The sequence below is a fragment of the Medicago truncatula genome, chromosome 4 (genome assembly GCF_003473485.1).
Source record: "Medicago truncatula cultivar Jemalong A17 chromosome 4, MtrunA17r5.0-ANR, whole genome shotgun sequence".
In the NCBI taxonomy this organism is placed as follows: domain Eukaryota; kingdom Viridiplantae; phylum Streptophyta; class Magnoliopsida; order Fabales; family Fabaceae; genus Medicago; species Medicago truncatula.
The window spans coordinates 13,888,102-13,906,394 of NC_053045.1; the positions used below are offsets into that span (position 1 = coordinate 13,888,102).

Sequence of the window (18,293 nt, forward strand, 5' to 3'; positions counted from 1 at the left end):
CTAATATCGAAGGACTTAGATAAGTTCTTGTAAACATCAAAGATAGGGTCCTTATAAGAAGGAACACCAAGAAATCCAAACTTCAAAAATCTTAACTAAGCTTTAGCTTTTGTTAAGAACTTTTTCCTTGGTTTCGTTCTTACTTTTGAAAGGGAACCAATTGCAACGTCTTTACAATTTTTAAATAAAACAATGTTCCTTATCAAGTTTACAATTACTTTGACAAGTCCTTCAAAAAAGAAACGTGTCTGTTTTTGCATAAGCATGCATCATTTGCATTCATAGTTTCAAGTCAGAGTCTTACACTGTGTCTTTTCTACTAAAGGTCAGTCCATCTCAAAAGAGTCATGGCATCGTCATCTGGAACCCACTCGCATTTACAACACTCGAACAATCATGAGGAAAAGATGGAGTTCCTCGAACAAGAAAATCAACTGCTTCGTGAGGAAGTGGCAGTCATGCGAACTAAGATGGATGAAATGACTGAATTGATGAAAGCATTGACGGCTGCACATAATCAACCACCACCTCCTCCTCCTATCAGCACTCAGGCCGAAGCAACCGTCTCTATTGCCCCCGAATGGGCGATACCTGTCAGTATTCCACCAAATTCTATGCCAGAAGGTCGTCCTTGGGGTGTCCCTATTTGTCTCAATGAAGTATTCCACCCTATTGCTTGTGAATCTCAGATGCCTACTCATCAATATGCAGCTCATGTTCCTCCGCTTCCTGCAAAAGCTCCTCCAGTTGTCATGACTTACTCAACACCTATGATGCATACCATTCCACAAAATGAAGAACCCATCTTCCATTCAGGGAACATGGAGCTCGATGATAGAATGAATGACTTGCGGGAAAAATATGATGAAATGCATCGAGAAATGAGGGCTCTCCGTGGGAAAGAAAAATTTGGAAAGACCGCTTATGATCTCTGTTTGGTGCCGAATGTCCAGATACCTCACAAGTTCAAGATCCCAGATTTTGAGAAGTATAAAGGGAACTCCTGCCCCGAGGAACATTTGAAAATGTATGTAAGAAGGATGTATGCATATGCTCGAGACGATCAGGTCCTCATTTGCTACTTTCAAGAAAGTTTGGCTGGTCCCGCCTCAAAATGGTACACGAATCTAGAGAAAACGAGAATCCAAACTTTTCGTGATCTATGTGAAGCTTTTGTGGAGCAATACAGTTATAACATGGATATGGCGCCGGACCGAAGTGATCTTCAGGCTATGACTCAAGAGAGCAAGGAAACGTTCAAGGAGTATGCCCAGCGATGGAGGGATACCGCTGCCCAAGTCAGCCCGCGTGTAGAAGAGAAAGAAATGACCAAGCTCTTCTTAAAAACTCTCAATCAGTTCTACTACAAGAAGATGGTCGGAAGCACGCCCAAGAACTTTGCTGAGATGGTTGGTATGGGTGTACAATTGGAAGAAGGAGTCCGAGAAGGACGATTGGTCAACAATACCCAAGAAATTGCCGACTAGGTGGAGACAGGATCTCTCTTGCACCTTCCATCAAGGGGCACAAGGTCCTGACGTTGAGCACTGTTTCTCCTAGGAAATTGAAGTCCAGAAGCTGATCGACGACAATGGGTTGCATTTCGAGAAATTGAATCCGAGTGTGTAGCTGCAATTGGGTCGACGTTTTACCTTCTGCTATTCAATTTGTTTCCAGTGATGTGTTTGTTCGTCTATTATCTTTTCAAAAAAAACATCCTTTCATCCCGCCCAGGATGAGAGTGAACTAGTGTAGGGCTTTTTGCTTTAAGATTTGTCATCATTAATAAAAAGGTCGTTTTGATCCCGACTTTACTTTCATTTTGTGCTTTTTCTTGGAAAAATGGTAATACAAAAAACCCAAAAAATAATTAATCATTCACAAATATCTGCATAATCATAACTTTTGTTTACTTGTCAAAATCAACAATAAATCATGCATTAATAAACCCGTTGAACACATTTACCATGTACTCTCTTCCAACTTTGAGTTCCTTGTATCCGAAGCTGAAAGAGGCATGAATGAAGAGACTCATGACAAGATCTCTCGCCTACTGGGGCATCTAGCCATCAAAGCTACCAAACAAAAATCATGAAGATAATCCAGAAGATGGCACTCACTTACAAAGACTAGTTCGAGGTGCTACCATTCGCTTTGCTCGGATATCGTGCTTCAGTACACATTTCAACAGGGGCATCCCCCCTCTTTCCCTCAAGTATACAACAGGGAGGTGATGCTTCCCGCACGATCAAAGTTCACAACAATAGGAGTTATGTCAAAGTCCAAGCTTGAACAAACTTAAAATGCATGACGACCTTGTACAATCATGTCAAAAAAGTTTGAAAACAAACTTTCAACAAGAAGGTTCGTCCCCGTGAAATTCAAGAATGAGACTTTGTGCTCAAAAGGATACTATATTTCCAATCAGACTCCAGGGGCAAGTGGACGCCTAACTATGAAGGATCGCGTGCAATAACTTCTCCAACTATGGATGACAAACTCGCACTTCCTATGAATGCCGGTGCGGTCAAGAAATACTTTGTAAAAAACAAAATAATAAAGCTCGATAAGTCGCAAACCTTAAAGTACGGCTTAGGCAAAAATGAGCGTCTCGGTGGACTGAAAACCCAAAAGGGCGGTCCAGGCAAAAGTTAGAGACATGAACAAAAATGGTCATCCTGATAGATTGAAAACCCCAAAGGGCGATCTATGCAAAAGTTAAGGATCAAAAGACAAAGTAACTGCATCCGGTCGGGCACAATCCACTTGGGGCATCCAGCTATCAAAAGACCTCCGACTCGAAGCATCTGCAGATCAAAGACTCGGAACAGGGGCATTCAAAGTTGTTAGGGAGAATAATGGTTACAGTGTTCAATGTACCCTCCCCATTACATTTACCATTTTTCCAAAATTTTCAAAAAAAATCCGTGGAGCCATGCCCTTGGCAGGTCACCACTCAATTCATCAAACTTGAGTCTGTGCCCATTTATTTGGAACTCTCATTTATTCTATTTGTATAATTTCTTCTTAAAGCAAAAAATTTCAAAATACAAAACTTTTTTTACATCTCTTGAAAAGTGTGAACAACAAACACATTCTCTTTGAACTCGTGAGTAGGTGAAGTATACATCAGCATCCGCCTCGATAACGGTTACACTCCGGAAGAGAAACATGACTAAGTACTATGGAGAGGTCCTATACTTTGAACAAAATGCTGTCACAGTCAAAAAATACAAAAAAATAATACAAAGAAGTTCGCTAAGTTGAAAACCTGAAAAGGCGACTTAGGCAACAGAGAGCGTCCCGGTGGACTGAAAACCCGAAAGGGCGGTCCAGGCAAAAATTAGGGGCAAAACAAAAAATATTCCCGGTGGACTGAAAACCCGAAAGGGCGGTCCAGGCAAAAATTAGGGATTTTTCAATAAAACAAAAGGCATGACTGCTGAAGCATACCAATGGAAGGACACACTGTGCCGGTTTACAAATGGCGACTTCTTCAGACTTCTTTCATCGACAATGGGCTCACCCCCCAGGAGGCACCAGTGGCTACCTAGTGCCAGGTTCTTACACCATCAACGGCTCGATTTGTTCACAATAGTATCATCTCCAAGGAGATTTGCCGAGTGTTTGTATTGCGATGTCAGTCCCCTTCACATTTTACCTGTCTTGTCTCGAGTCATCGAGTCACCTATCACATAAAGTCTATACAATCATACATTCATTCACACATTCATACATACATGCATTCATGCATCAATATTTTCACATATTCATACGTTCATGCGTATACAACATATGCGCAACATCAATTCGCACATAATTGCATCAATCATCCAGAATTTCGTTTTGGTCGTGTCTCTTCAGTTCGGTCTTAACTTATCGTTTTGTGAACCCGCAAGTTTCTAACAAATGAACGTCTTGTTTTACTTTCTTTATCAAAAGTGTCATCCCCAGCGTAGCTGTTCCAGAGATGTCACCAATCAAACATTTCAAGTGGCAAGTCCCAACCAACGGACAGCTTGCATCTCACTTTTACCTTATTTCAAGTGGCAAGTCCCAACCAACGAACAGCTTGCATTTATCTCTTTACTTTATGACAAGTGACAAGTCCCAACCAACGAGCAGCTTGCATTTATCTCTTTACCTTATAACAAGTCACCAAGTCCACCAGCGGATGCTTGAGTTCACCCTTTTATCTCGTTTCAAACTATCAAAGTCCACCAACGGACCGCTTGAGGTTACCCTTTTATCTTGTTTTTTCCATTTGTCTTCATACGACTATCTTACGGATAGTAGACAACGTCTGGTTTCGTCTTACCATTTTACGACTACCATACGAGTAGTAGGTAATCTATGTCATTTGTCTTCCTACGACTATCTTACGGATAGTAGACAATGTCTTGTTTCGTCTTACCTTCATACGACTACCATACGGGTAGTAGGTAATCTATGTCATTTGTCTTCATACGACTATGTTACGGATAGTAGACAATGTCCTCTGTGTCTTACCTTCATACGACTATCTTACGGGTGGTAGGTAATCTCATTTATTCGTCTTTATACGGCTATCTTACAGATAGTGGACAATGTTTTCTTTCATCTTGCCTTCATACAACTATCATACGGGTAGTAAGGTAATACAACTCTTGTCTTCTTACATCTACCATACAGATAGTAGACAACCTTTTTCCCCCAGTAAAACTACAATATTCCCCTAGCAGAGTCGGATCCCTTTCTCAAAGAATTTGGATATCCGTTATCATTTCTCATTCGAGTCAAATCATCTTGCATTCATCACATCAACGCTTCCATGCACTCATACAACCACAAACTCATAACAATCATGCATTTACTGATAATCATGCATTCGTGCGTACACAACATGTGCACGACATCAATTCATACATAAACTCATCAATCGATTCGGTCATGTCACTTCGGTTCAGTCTTAGTTTACCATGGCATCAAGCCGCAAGTTTCTACGAGTAAAGCATCTTCCATTTCAAATTTCAAAGGTGTCATGCCCGGTGAAAAACCGTGCTAGGTCATGTCACTAATCAACGTCAATTTCAACTTTAGTTTCGAAGTGTCATCCCCGGCGGAAAGCCGTACTAGTCATGGCGCTAGTTAATCTCGATGTCAACTGCAACTTTAAGTATCATCCCCAGCATAGCTGTTCCAGAGATGTCACCAATCCAACTTTTCGAGCAACTAGTTCCAACAAACGAACAACTCATGTCAATCTTTTATCTTTATGCCCAGCGATCGATTCCAACAAACGAATAGCCTATGTTTTTTCTTTCGAGCAACTAGTTCCAACAAACGAACAACTCGTGTCAATCTTTTATCTTTATGACCAGCGACCAGTTCCAACTAACGAACAGCCTGCAACAAGTGGCCAATTTCAACCAACAAATAACTTGTATCCTTCTATTATTTCATTTTCAAAACCAAGTCCACAAATGGACATTGGAGTCCGAACCATTGCACTTTGTTTCGAGATATCGAGACGATGAGGAACAACCATTTTCCCCAGTGAAACCAGATTCCCCAGTAAAGTCGGATCCCTTTCTTCGAAGAATTTGGGTATCCCAGTGTCTTTTCATTCCAGTCGAGCCGTCTTTGTCATCATGCATTCATAATTAAATCATGAGCATTCATAAACATCTTAGGTCAAAATTGGTGCACTTTTTGTATTTAAGTCTCTTCGGCTCGTCGAGTCAAAGATTTTACCTTCAAATCTCTGAGCGAAGAAACTTAAATAGGGGCATCTGTCATACCCCAAATTTTGACCTAAGGCCCCACTGACACACGTCTCCGAACTCAGATCAGACTCACATTTCAGTGAAAAAATTCGGCAGGGAGGTATTTTGAAATACCTCATAAAGTTCCGAATCGGGCCCTCTTCTCTCAGTCTTTAATTATTTATTTCCATCTTTTATTTTTTTTATTTATTTATTTTATTTTAGAATTCTAATTTTAATTTTAGTCCAAGATTAGATTAAATTTTTCTTTTTTATTTATTTTATTTAAAACCAAAAAATATAGATATTATCCTTTTATTATTAATTTTTCTTTTTTATTAAATCCCAAAATTGTCCAAAGTCCCAAAAATGTCCATGAGTCCCAAGAACAGTCCAGGTTCATGCGTAACAAATCACAAACCATCATCCTCATCCTCATCCAGTATGTTACGCGCCTATCTCCGTCTCAATCTCCTAAAATCTGCAATTTTTGTAACAAATCCTTGTCCCCAAACAGCACTATAAATACATAACCTGCATAACAAAGAAAAAGACAACAGAATACGGGAACAACAAAAAAACAGAGGCATCGCACAGAACTGCAGTACGCCAACACAACAGAACAACAGAGCCGAAATTCATCACAGAAACCCTCGGCCGAAAAGACACAAGTATTCCAAAACACTAGCCAACAACACAATCTTCACAAGCACACCGCTGCTGCTTATTTTACTTTGAGAATCCATCAAAATTGACCGGTGGCTGCTGTGGCTTGTTCTGTTTCATTCCAATCGGAAGGTTGTGGCTGCGCTCCAAAGTTAAAGAGGTTTCATCGTAAAGAGAACTGGTGGCCCCTTCGTATTTAATCTCTCTTGCATTTTTATCGCATATTTATTTTTCATTTAGAATGTATATTAGGTTAATGTAAAATCATTCATGCATTTTTAGTTTAGGTTTATTATCATGCATGTTTACTTTTCCGTCATTTATTTTATTACGCAGACCTTAGAATGTAAATAGGCTTTGATGTAATAGTCGTAGGTGCATGTGTGCGTGCGTGTGTGTATGCCTCTTATCTGCTTTGTAGTTTAGGTCAAAGGTCCTCGTGGTGGTCCACCGCCACCATGAGGTACCTACGCTTTATTTTTTATGCTCCGTTAGTTTATATATTTATTCAAAAATCATAAAAACATGCAAATAACCAAAAATCACCAAAAACGTTTTCATAAACAAACCTTGATCCAAATCAAGTGATCGTCTTTATTTTATTTCTTTCATAAATCAAAATTGCAATCAACTTTAAATCTACTTTAAGTCATTTTCTTTTAACAAAAATACAAACCAATTCTTATTTTGCCACTTGGCTTTTCCTTTTAAATTTTTTTCAAAACTAATAAAAAACACAAAACCAATCAAACGTTGTTTTCTACCCCGAACTACGAGGTTTTGATCCTTTACGGGTACGTAGGCAGAGGACCATGTCCTTCCAAACAATAAAAAAAATGTAGATAAATTAGATCTCACTTTCTTTTTCTTTTAATCATCACATTACTTCTTTCTTTTCAAAAGCAAGCAAGTTATAGCGCATTAAATTAAATAAAACCAAGAGGTTCCCGTAGAGTACTACGGACGTAAAGGGTGCTAATACCTTCCCTTTATGTAACTAACCCCCGAACCCTAAATCTTTTCAATATGGGGTGTTTTGAACTTTTTTCCCCTTTTCCTTAAAAATTAAATGTTCGGTCGTGAAATAAATTAGTGAGTCAAAAGCTAATCAAATAGCCTTGATCTCCGAAAAATGACGCGACACCAACTTCAGCAATTTCCTGAAAAAACATAAAAAATGTTTCAGCCTTATTCAAAAATATACGACAAATATGTGTAATTGTTTAACACGATGATGCTTAACGTGTACCAAAAATCCACTTTTAACATCAGCAACATCAAGCTTCTTCTCATAAGTGAACTGAAAGTTCATCTCGTCGTGCATGAATGGCCTTGGAACAAACCAGTCAACGGTGACTGGAACATCATTGTGCTCAGCCCTAAAATTCATTGGTGGGTTAAAGGTTGGGTAACGAATTCTCTTACCAAACCTGTTCTTGATTCTAATATTAAACCTTCCATTTCCCATAAACACAATTGTAACCCAGGAACCAAACTGCACTTTATAGAAATCACGGATAGCGTGTCAACCCTTTGTTAAATAAATCCCCTGGTTATTCCTTTCAACCAGCACTTCAAACTGATTGCGTTTTGGATCTACCAGAGTAGCATATTGTTGGATCTGGTCTCCAAAATCATGGGAAAACATCATCGGCAGCATAATAGCACCCTGTGGAAACAAAAAACGTTGTTAGGGTTTTAAAAAAGAATAACAGATGGAAGGAGAACAGACCATAACAAAACCACACACATATTCAACGTCAACTTCAACCATGTATGTCCTATACTTAAGGCATGACTCGTTGATCCTCCTATCCATTTCGGTCACTGGATTGGGATCAAGTTGTGCTACAAAAAAACGACATACCAAATATCATGCTTCAAACCGTAAAAATAAGGAAATTTTTAAGAAAAGTTTGTGCATACAAACCAATCAACATGTTGTAAGAGAGCATCGCCACGTTGTTATGGTGGAAAGCCATGTCTGTGCAGCAGGGTTTGGAGATGGTGGAATGACAAATCTTGATATGCTGTTTATAAAGGAGAGCAAAATGGTAACGACAAAGAATTCATTGCAGAATGGAGAAAACCAAAAGATTGTGGCTGTGTGCATTTCAATCATAATTATCCACTACAATTAAATTTGTAATTTAAAAATCAGAATTAAATAGATTAGGGTGAAGGAATTGCCGCTCAGGGATTTAGGTGTTAGGCAAATGGAGCATGCATTGTGAACCTTAGTATTATATATTAAGATGAAGATATAATATACTTACATTAATAATACACTTCACTAGTTGTCAGAAGCATGTGGGTTGCTGCAGCGGTCTAGTTTTCATTTATTCGTTTTGGTCTGCATGGTTCGATTCCTGGGACTTCCAAATTTTGATATTTTTTCCAAATCAAAAGTCAAAGCATTGAAGCATAAAGAACAACGCATTTAATTGGTATAAACGTACATAATAGTGCATTAATGAGTATTAATCGTGTATAATCATTTAATTAATGACTATAATTAAAAAAATATAAAATAAAAAACCGGTTTGATCTGAAAACCGATCGAGCAACCAATTTTGACCGGTTTTCAACGAGTTTAACCGATTTGCACCGGTCTAATTACATGACCGATCTGAAAAGTAGCTCGACCCAGTATGCTCACTGGTTCCCGGTCGAACCGATCCGAGCCGGGTTTTAAAACTATGATTGGAACCAAAAAAGTTAAATTTTATAATGATATAGCTATTTTTGTGAGAACGATTAAATAGTGAATAAAAGCACGTTGTGTTTAAAACTTGTATGATTACCTCTGTTTTAGTCTACCGCTCATAATAAAATTATCATTTTATTTTTACTTAATCACAATACTCTTTCCGATTGCAATTAAAAAAACCTCTAATCGAAAAAAAAAAATTGTTTTAGAATAAGCTCTACCGAAAAATCTCTAATATTTAATTAAAAAAAAGAGGAATGATATTTGAACAACCATTTGATTGACAACTTACATGACAACCATAATTTACAAAGAAAAAGTAGATATTTGCACAAACACCAAAGCAATAGAAAGATAAATAAAAAGTAGCGTGAGTATGAGAGAGTTATCACAAAATGGATGTTCAAATATCATTTCACTAAAAAAAAAAAAAAAAAACTAATCTAAAAAATAAAAAGTATCCAAGTGGAGTACGTGTACGTTTCTGATTGGCATTACAGTTTGTGTTTCACATATAAGTGTAACCGAACAGATAGGTTACGTCACGCGTGTTACTTCATAAATAGATTGCATTCACAATTTCACAAACCAATTTTCTTCTTCAAACCCCTAACCCTCTCTCTCTCTCTCTCTCTCTCTCTCTCTCTCTCTCTCTCTCTCTCTCGATTCATCCATGGAGGCTCTCGATTCCAATCCACCACCGCTCAACGATAATCCACAACACCAATCCGAAACCCTAATCCCCCAAAATGGCATCAACGGCACCACCACCACCGATAACAACGATTCACGTCCACTGATTCCAAATCAACTTCTCTCCGAAAACGGTTTAACCGGCGGCAACACCCGAAGCGGAACCGACAAAGATCAATCAGGCGGAGAAGAAGAAACAACAAGCAAACGCCGCCGTAGAAGTCGATGGGACCCACAGCCAGATTCAAACGATCAGAACGGCGAAGCCGCCACCGGGACGAAGAAAAGGAAATCCAGATGGGCGGATGACGAACCGAAACCGGTAATTCAACTTCCTGATTTCATGGGTGGTATTGAATTTGATCCTGAAATTCAAACATTGAATAGTAGATTGCTTGAGATTAGTAGAATGTTGCAATCTGGTTTGCCATTAGATGATCGTCCTGAAGGGGCTAGATCTCCTTCGCCTGAACCTATATATGATAATATGGGGATTAGGATTAATACTAGAGAGTATCGTGCTCGTGAGAGGTTTCAGAAAGAGAGACAAGAGATTATTTCTCAGATTATTAAGAAAAATCCTGCTTTTAAGCCACCTGCTGATTATAGACCACCAAAGCTTCAGAAGAAGCTTTACATACCGATGAAAGAGTATCCGGGTTATAATTTTATTGGGCTTATAATTGGGCCAAGGGGGAATACTCAGAAGAGGATGGAGAAGGAGACTGGTGCTAAGATTGTGATTCGGGGTAAAGGGTCGGTGAAAGAAGGGAGGTTGCAGCAGAAGAGGGATTTGAAACCGGATCCGTCGGAGAATGAGGATTTGCATGTTTTGGTTGAGGCGGATACGGCTGATGCACTTGAGGCTGCGGCTGGTATGGTGGAGAAGCTATTGCAGCCTGTGGATGAGGTTTTGAATGAGCATAAGAGGCAGCAACTTAGGGAGCTTGCAGCTTTGAATGGGACAATTAGGGATGAAGAGTATTGTAGGTTGTGCGGTGAGCCTGGGCATCGTCAGTATGCTTGTCCTACAAGGACTTCGACGTTTAAGAGTGAGGTTGTTTGTAAGCATTGTGGGGATGGTGGTCATCCTAGTATTGATTGTCCGGTGAAGGGTGCTACTGGAAAGAAGATGGATGATGAGTATCAGAATTTCTTGGCTGAGTTGGGTGGTACAGTTCCTGAATCTGCGATTAAGACAACTAGTACTTTGGCAATTGGTTCGGGCAGTTCTGGAAGCAATCCTCCTTGGGCTAACAATTCTGGTTCTGGTGGTAGTACACCACAAGCTGGATTAGGGGCTGGTGCAGTTAAAAAGGAAATTGATGATACAAATTTGTACATTGGGTATTTGCCACCCACTCTTGAGGATGATGGTTTGATCCAATTGTTTCAACAATTTGGTGAGATTGTTATGGCAAAAGTTATTAAGGATCGAATAACAGGTTTGAGTAAAGGATACGGGTTTGTGAAGTATGCTGATATCACAATGGCAAACAATGCAATTGTTGCCATGAATGGTTATCGCCTTGAGGGTCGAACTATTGCAGTGAGAGTTGCTGGTAAGCCTCCTCAGCCTGTTGTACCTCCAGGCCCACCTGCATCGGCTGTGCCCACTTATCCTGTTCAAAGCCAGCCAATTGGTGCCTATCCATCCCAACAATATACTGGTGGTGGTCCCATTGGGAATGCTCCTCCTGGGAGTTATGGAGGTACTCCTGTCCCATGGGGACCTCCTATTCCTCCTCCCTACAATCCTTATGCTCCTCCCCCGCCTGGATCAACTATGTATCCTCCTATGCATAGTCAACCTATGCCTCCATATGGTGTTCAATACCCACCCATGCCGACAGGTCCCCCTGGTGCCACTCCCCCACCCCCGGCTTCTGGTGAAATGCAGCAGAATTATCCTCCTGGGGTGCAGTCTGATAATAATTCATCTACTCAGTCTGTACCGACCAACATGTATGGTAACACAATGCCTTCAATGCCACCAGCAGCTCCACCAACATATCCTGCCTCTTATGGATATCCTCCTCCACCTTACTATAATGCAGTTCCTCCACCACCTCCCCCTCCTGCCCCTACTTCAGACCAATCACACAGCATTGCAAATGCGCCTTGGGCCAGTAATCATTCCGCCCCACCTCCTCTTTCGTCTGCAGATCAATCCCAGAGCATTGGAAATGTGCCTCCACCTATGCCTCCTCCTAACTCATCGGCAGAAAAGACGTCATATGGAGCTGATTCTGAGTATGAGAAATTCATGGCAGAGATGAAATGATTTCGGTTCATTTTCGTCATTCTTCGATGTTCCAAAAGGTATGGTTTTGGTCTGTCTCTCTCACTTTTGATTCATTTGTCATAGACATTAGAATTGAATTCCTGACTTGTTTTGACATATATACGAAGATTATTTTACTAACCTTTTACCATAGACATTAGAATTGAATTCCTGACTTGTTTTGACATTTATATGAAGATTATTTACTAACCTTTTACAATTGTCGGAATTGCATATTTTAAGGAACAAGCTCTTGATAAAGTTACTATATCCATGCACATAAGTGCCAATTTAAGACATTTTTTTAGCCCATGAGCATCCATGAAGACCATGTGTTGTATCTCATTTTGTTTTTCTAACCTTTTACAATTGTCGGAATTGCATATTTTTAAGAGACAAGCTGTTGATAAAGTTACTATCCATGCGCATAAGTGCCAATTTTAGACATTTTTTTTAGCCCATGAGCATCCATGAAGACCATGTGTTGTATCTCATTTTGTTCTGACTGAAACCCTCTGGGACCAAGAGTTTTTAGCTTTTAATCAATACTAATATGTTATTGCTATTAAACTTGCCTTTTGTGTGTTAACATGGATGCAACATGGATGATTTTTTGTTTTTCTAATATATGTTAATGTTCATTGGTACATTGTTAAATTTATGGCTTATTCTTGAAGCAATTTTGGAATTTGGATGTTATTTTGCATCCCAAGTTTTTTTTTTTTTATCAACTATATCAATATGTTTGCTTGCCTGTGAGTTTATTTTTCTGCAAATAGGAAGCAATATTGGCTGTAGTGATCTCTTTACCACCTAAATTAAGCTATTTTAGTTATATGAAAAATATACAATTTTCTCTATCAACTTTCTTTCACTTGAATTTCACCTGGTCTTTTGTACAACTGAAGGAACTCTTACAGAAGAGAGGGCAAACTTTTATGACTGTGAGTATGTTCAATATTGGCACTAACTGTTTCTTAATTTATTATCCCTCACACTGTGTTGGTTTCCCGTCTCCTTCCTAATTTTATGGTGTCCCGTCTCCTTCCTAATTTTATGGTGTCCATTGAAGCCGAAATTAGTTACAGTTTTATGGCTCGGATGTAAAATCCCCCTGATGACTTAAAAAAAAAAAAAAGAAGAGGAAGATCTAGGTTTTTTGTTGTTCGACTTAATGTTATCCATATTATATAGGTATATGTATATTTGAATGCAACGTTTTGCAGATTACATCCATGAATTTCATATCTAATTCGAATATCTGTCTGTGTTTCTTCACTCAACGGTGTCTATTCTCATGCTGTCATTCTGCATAAAATCAGCACTGGCCTTCTGTATGTTTACTGTATATTTCATCATAGTTTTACCTCCTCTTAACGCTTCATTGGTATTATCTAACGTTGTGACAGGCCTGATGTTTCTTGGAGCTCTTGTGAACCTGATTTCCTAACCGTTTGCCATGTCTTTCTTGGAAGTTTGGGACTCACTTCTTTAACCTTGCTGTACTGTTATGAAATTTGCAGAGAATTCGGGCTGGAAGCTGAGAAACAATCTTCATACAGCTGGAGACAACATCAAAAACTTATTATTGTTATGATAATTATTAATCTTTTTTAATGTGTAGGACTTAATAGTTTGCAATATTTTCTGTGGCATTTTTGTTGATTCACACAATGTCTGGTTGCTAATGTTTCTTTTTGAAAGCTTGTTTGAACTATTATGGCAGCTGGGACCTGGTGTTTTTTGTTTATGCTCTTCTATTGTCACTTTCAGTTGATTTTGTTCATCTAGAACTGACTCTAACTTATAGTTTTGGTGATGAGCTTAAATATTTTTGTTTGTTGACTATTTCTCTTAATTGCTTGGTGCTGAAGCTGCCTTTAATCACACATCTCACCCCGAAGGTAATTGTGCCTTGCTATTTATTTTAGGCATTTCGGGTTGGTATAGGAGATTTGGTTTTTAACAATTCGTGTGTGACAGGTAAAAATGATTTGAAACGAATTTTTGTTTCTGACATGATAAATGTCAGATTTTGGTGGCGTTTTTTACATTTTACCTCTAATTAAATTTTTGAGCTGACACGGTGTTATGAGCACCAAGTTCTTGTGTCATGGTACAGGCATTATCAAGTTTCTCATGTTTCTGAAGTGATCATGGGGTCCTGTTGACACCATCGATGTTTTGGGCATTAGATGAAGGCTGAGGTGAAAATTGTTGTTGGTAGTGTTTGTTGTCTTCGTATGCTTCGTTTAGTTGTGTTGCTAATGCTGGGTGAAGATAGAAATAGATGATCAAAGAATTTGAATTGTAGAAATTTGCTACGTTTACAGCTCCTTTTTTAATTAAAACAAACAGTTCTGTTGTATCGTGGTTGGGGAAATATCTTTTCTAATGGAACAATGCAATATTAGATTGTGGTAAATAAAATACTGGAGCCTTGCTAGTTTGCTAAGTCTGCATATAAGCGATAAGGGAATGGTATTGGTAGGAACACACTTTTTAACACACTTCATTGAACACTTTCTTTCAACAGTCTTATTGGTTATAGTGCTAGAGTGTCATTAAATTTATGTGGGGATTTGAGTTAATGAGTTTCATTTGAATTTCTCTAAATAAGATAGTGGATGTTAAAAAATAATGTATTAGAGATGTTTTGATGATATCAATCCTATATTGTCTTTAGATGCGAAGTAATCTTTGTCATGGTTTGATAACAGGTAGGAAGTTCATAATTCTTCATGATTTTTTTTCTTCTTCTTGAAATGTAGCTAGGACAGATCCTTGAAATGTTCTCTATTCCCAGATTCCCAATTTGAACTCGATCTTAAACTAATTAAGTCTTTGCAAGAGTTTATTTGGGTCTCTCAATATACGTATTTGATGTTTATAATATGTCCATAAGACGTTTTCACTTGCAATAGAATTTGTTTACCAACTTAGGTTGGTCGTAGTGGTAAGGCTTCATTTGGGTGGAGATCGAGTATAATACAAATTTTTTTTTTAACATACATTATGTATCTTATATACAGTTTTGTTTTAAGTATTAAAACATAACATTTATCTTAAATACCCAAGGAATTGTTGATCTTGTCCAGGTTTTCTGATCTGATTTGACGAGTTCCTTCTTGATATGAATACACTCCAGGAGAGTGTTAGGAATACTCTATTATCTCTAACACTCACTTATTGAGTGAAATTGTACACTTAAGGTGTTTGGTTTGCAAAACAGTAAGTAGTGGATAAAACAATACAAGATAGAACAACATAGCACAAGGTAGAACAACGCAGAACAAATTTTTATGGCATTGCATAATTTTTGTTTTGTATGATTTTTGGGGGACGAAATGCTATTTTGGATTTTTAGACAAATTTTACGTGGGACAAACAGTTGTGTTGTGGTTTTAGTGAAGGACAAAAATATGAGTTTTGTCATGTCCTTTGCATCCAGTTTTACAAATCAAACACTGGACAACTGAAATTTTTCTGTCATGTCTTTCATTTTTTAGCAAATCAAACACACCCTTAGACCATTTACAATGGTCACAAATATTCAACAACGCTTAACACCCACTTTTTCAATTCCCAACACTCCACAACATTTTTTCTCTCTTAATTCAACACCCATTCAATTTTTACCTCTCCAATGGTTTTTTCATTCAACACCCTAACCCACCACCTTTTATTTCTTATTCTTATTTAATTTTATATTTTTGTTTTTATAATTACATAAAATTACATTTATCGATTATAATTAAATTAAAATGAAGAAACACTTAACAATTTTTTTTTTGTAAAAACAAAATTTATTTAAATAATTTATTTTTATTTTCTTAACATAAATAAAATGCAATACAACAAACTAAGTACGAGTCACACAAATAGCTTAAAATGCAAGACAACAAACAAGCACACAACACACAAGTAATTTACTTAGTACGATACAAATCATTTTCAATTGCGAAACATTCCAAACTTTGTCCATATGTGCTTCACTAGATCTGCTTGCAATTCGTGATGAACATTTGGATCACGCAACTTGGATCTAGCACGCACATGATTTGCAAAAGTGGGTAACACCTCGGTCGAGTATGGTTGCGGTGTACTAGATCCATTTCCCTCAAATTGCTCAAAATCGGTCCAATGTTGAGCATATGTATCTCGTTCATCCTTAACAATCATATTATGCAATATGATGCATGACCTCATGATGATACCCAAATCGGTTATGTCCCATAAGCGAGCTGGTTCACGGATGATTTTAAATCGAGCTTGAAGCACTCCAAAAGCACGTTCGATGTCTTTCCGACCTGATGTTTTGCAAATAACTTATCAGGTTCACTTTGAGGAAGTCTAATTGATTTGACGAAAGTTGGATAAGAAGGGTAGATACCATCAGCTAGATAGTATGCCATATTATAGGGACTAGGGGTGTTCGCGGTCCGGTTTGGATCGGTTTTGAGAGGAAAAGTGAACCGATCCAAAATAAAAATCATGCGCGGTTCGGTTCGGTTTGGATGATTATTCAAAAAAAATCTGATCCGATCCGATCCAAATATATACTGTTTATTTTGGATCGGTTTTTGGACATCCAAAGTACAACATTTAATTTTTTTTATTTTAAGTAATATGACACATGCATAGAAAAATAATAAGTTTGATACAAAATATAACAAAAATGTATTAAAAAAGTTTTTTTTGACAAGAAATGTATTAAAAAATTAACTTTACACAATGAAAATGATTGATTATATTTGAAATAGATGAAGTAGTAATAATCTAGATTAAATTAATGCAATATATGTTTCTTCAAAAAAAATTAATGCAATATATAATACTAATAAAATAATAAATAAGAATTAAAATCTACTTTTGCGGTTCGGTTCGGTTTGGTTCGGTTTTGAAAAGGTGATCCGAAATCCGAACCAATCATAGTGGTTTTGCCAAAACAACATCCAAACACATCCAAAAATATTCGGTTTTTTGCAGTTTTTGGTTTTTTTGGATCGGTTTGCGGTTTTATTTTGGATCGGTTTGAATTTGAACACCCCTAATAGGGACGTTGATTCACAAAGAAATTCACCCGTGGAGCCTTTCCCTGTTCCACATCATCAAACACCGGTGACTGGTCTAGAACATTGATATCGTTCAACGTTCCTGGACATCCAAAAAAGGCATGCCAGATCCATAGATCATGAGATGCAACTGCTTCAAGAATAACTGTGGTGGTTCCGTTATCCCCCCTGGTGAATTGACCTTCCCATGCTTTACGACAATTTTTCCACTCCCAGTGCATGCAGTCAATACTCCCGATCATCCCTGGGAACCCCTGCATTTCACTAACATGTAGTATTCTTTGAAGGTCATCTTGGTTTGGTGCTCTCAGGTACACTTCCTCATACAATCGTATGATTCCTTTACAGAATCTACGTAAGCACTCCAATGCTGTAGTACCTCCTATTTTGATGTATTCATCGACCGCATCTGCTGCCACACCATATGCTAACATTCGCATTGCTGTGGTACATTTTGCTAACAGTGATATACCTTCTTTGTTGGCGGCATCAACTCGCTGGGTGAAGTAGTTATCAGTAATTGAAAGGTCTCCAACGATTCGAAGGAAAACATGTTTTTGCATCTGGTACTGACGACGAAACATTGCATCGTCATATGTAGGCTCATTGGCAAAGTAGTCGTCAATGAGTCTTTGGTTTGCCGCTGCATGATCTCTATTTAAATATTTTCTACTACGAGATCCACTACCTTCCTCTAATTTTTTTCGACGCTGAATAAATCGGTTGACGATATAAGTGTCTTCAATATCACGTTTTTGTTTGTAGGCTTCGATATCAAAAGGATCCATTGATAGTCTTTGGTGATATTGGAAGTAGATAGGAATGAGATTTGTGATATTGGAAATAGATATGAATGAGATTTGTGATATTGGAAGTAGATATGAGTCCCTATATATAAGTACATTCTGTGGTGGACACTAACGGATTCGAAATAAGTTATTGTATTGTATTAAAGCAAACATTGGTAATTATTAAAGCAAACAGTGGGGACTAGACAACACTGATAATTATTAAAGCAAACAGTGGGGACTAGACAACACTGATAATTATTAAAGCAAACAGTCGGGATAATTATTAAAGTCACGGATAGTATCATTTTATTAAACAGTAGGCACACATTC

General features: G+C 38.0%; 2 protein-coding genes across 2 annotated transcripts; one reads left to right on the forward strand and one right to left on the reverse strand.

The window, feature by feature from the left end:
- Positions 1-9,690: 9,690 nt before the first annotated feature.
- On the forward strand, positions 9,691-13,945 carry LOC25491878 (splicing factor-like protein 1). Its single transcript, XM_013599923.3, has 2 exons — positions 9,691-12,135; positions 13,507-13,945. The coding sequence occupies exon 1, from the start codon at positions 9,794-9,796 to the stop codon at positions 12,095-12,097; it is 2,304 nt and encodes a 767-aa protein (XP_013455377.1). The 5' UTR covers positions 9,691-9,793; the 3' UTR covers positions 12,098-12,135; positions 13,507-13,945.
- On the reverse strand, positions 13,581-17,960 carry LOC112421039 (uncharacterized). The gene is made up of 3 exons (XM_039832637.1): positions 17,159-17,960; positions 16,302-16,407; positions 13,581-13,659 (listed from the first exon to the last, which is right to left on the reverse strand). The coding sequence occupies exons 1-3, from the start codon at positions 17,958-17,960 to the stop codon at positions 13,581-13,583; spliced, it is 987 nt and encodes a 328-aa protein (XP_039688571.1).
- Positions 17,961-18,293: the final 333 nt, after the last annotated feature.

Coding starts and splice junctions, on each gene's coding strand:
- LOC25491878 (XM_013599923.3), top strand. CDS start 9,794: ATGGAGGCTCTCGATTCCAATCCACCACCGCTCAACGATAATCCACAA.
- LOC112421039 (XM_039832637.1), bottom strand. CDS start 17,960: ATGGATCCTTTTGATATCGAAGCCTACAAACAAAAACGTGATATTGAA. Junction 16,408..17,158: donor GAATTTCTTTGTGAATCAAC/GTCCCTATTAGG, acceptor GCAAAACATCAG/GTCGGAAAGACATCGAACGT. Junction 13,660..16,301: donor GATTTGGGTATCATCATGAG/GTCATGCATCAT, acceptor TGTTGTCTCCAG/CTGTATGAAGATTGTTTCTC.